The following is a 1,698-nucleotide window of genomic DNA, read 5'->3' as shown; positions in this document are numbered from 1 at the left end:
AGTACCAGAAGAGAAATCGACTGGGAAGCCAAGAGCCACCAACGTTCCTTTCATGGGGAATACTGCTGTGCTCCGGCTACGGCATCATAAAGGACAGGGATCAGCAGCGTCTTGCTGGGACACCGTTTTTCATTTGTCGGTCTCTGAGCACGTGGCTAGCGTGCCATCAGTAGTATTATTTGTGCCTAGATACTGCTGTCCGGTGATGTGGAGGAGAACCCAGGCCCTATCTTCCGTGGAGCCTAGTGGAATTCCGCTGGACTTACACAGGATAAGCGATTGGCTCTTCATAGAATACTCATTGAGGAGAGGGTAAGCTTCTGCTTACTTTGCGAGACGAAATTTTCCTCCCTGAAAGAACAGAGTCTCCATCTACTTCTCTTTCAAAACTACGGAGAAGCAAGAAATGCAAACGGTGGTGGAGTATCTATTCTGATACAAAAATTCCTTCCGGTAAAAGTTAGTGAGAAGAAAGTGGGACAGCTAGAGCATGTAAGCGCCACTATCCACGTATCAGAAGAAGAAAGATTAACGCTCACGTCAGCCTATTTTCCAAGAGGACGAAGTGTCGTGAACTTGGGGAAACTTGTCGCATTGGAAAGAGATGGGCCACACATCATAGGCGCCGATGTGAATTCACATTCATGTTTCTAGGATAGAGAGGTCCTTCCTGATGCAGGAGGTGAAGCAATAACCACTTGGTCTGCTGATACGGGTTATAATTTAGCAAATATAGATGAACGCACCAGGTATGATTATGTACGAAGCCCCGGATCGTCCCCTGACGTAACACTGAACCTGGACTGTCAAATTATTAATTCGACAGCTACAGAGACACCGGGCAGTGATCACTACGTCATCCTATTTGATGTCATCGTTGGAAACGAGGAGATCCCGATTTCCCTTGTTCGTCCGGACTGAGCGCTCTTCTCTTGGAAAAATGCTAACTAGGTGAAATTCAATACCTACACCAAGCAAGGAAGCAAGAGGATCGGAAACTCGGGGAAAATACACAAAAACGTCCTCCTTTTAGGTAATATCATCCGGGACGCAACAGCGAAAGCTGTCCCCCGCGGCACTCTGCTGCAAAAGCCTTTGTGAACGAAGGAGCTAACAGAGTTAGAAGAGAAGATACAATGCGTCCAACATCGTAGAGAGAGGCCAACTCTCATCTCCAAGCGAAAAAAGGTGCTAATGGAAGTCGCCTCCAAACGATGGCATGAGACTTGCAACATATTAGCGGTAGCTGAGAGTAACAGTTGGCATATTGTAAAGAATTTTTTTGCACCCAAAACCCCTTGTCACACCAGCAGTGAGGGCAGACAACAGAATCATGGCGAAGAAGTAGCACGCACAGCGTCTCATCGATATGTACGCTGAAAAGTCGAAACGGCACCCGGATGCTGCGTAAGTTCCGTCGATTTCCCTCCCATAACAGATGCCATACATGCGTATCTCTATGGGGGAATTGAACACAACCCTAAGGTATATACCAAATGGTTCTGCTCCTGGAAACGATATGCAGTGTATGGAGAGGCTCTCAAGCACCTCAACAAATATGGAAGGTGTTTACTACAACGATTATTCAATCGCAGTTTACACGCTGGTGAGACTCCACAACCGTGGAAAAAGGAGTCATAATTCCATTACTGAAAGTGGGAAAGCTATCCAATGACCTAGCATCCTTCAGGCCTGTTT

At 46.7% G+C, this 1,698-nt stretch overlaps 1 pseudogene across 1 annotated transcript in view; it reads left to right on the top strand.

The window, feature by feature from the left end:
• The window catches only part of TEOVI_000389700:pseudogene, a 3,054-nt pseudogene that overhangs the window by 28 nt on the left and 1,328 nt on the right, over nucleotides 1–1,698 (top strand). Inside the window, 5 exon segments of the mRNA in view lie at nucleotides 1–158; nucleotides 160–1,287; nucleotides 1,289–1,519; nucleotides 1,525–1,629; nucleotides 1,632–1,697. The exon segment at nucleotides 1–158 is cut by the window's left edge and continues 28 nt beyond it. Of these exon segments, the coding sequence occupies nucleotides 1–158; nucleotides 160–1,287; nucleotides 1,289–1,519; nucleotides 1,525–1,629; nucleotides 1,632–1,697 (1,688 nt within the window).

The sequence above is a fragment of the Trypanosoma equiperdum genome (genome assembly GCF_001457755.1).
Source record: "Trypanosoma equiperdum strain OVI genome assembly, contig: ctg_833, whole genome shotgun sequence".
Classification (NCBI taxonomy): Eukaryota; Euglenozoa; class Kinetoplastea; order Trypanosomatida; family Trypanosomatidae; genus Trypanosoma; species Trypanosoma equiperdum.
This window is presented reverse-complemented; position numbering and strand designations above follow the sequence as displayed.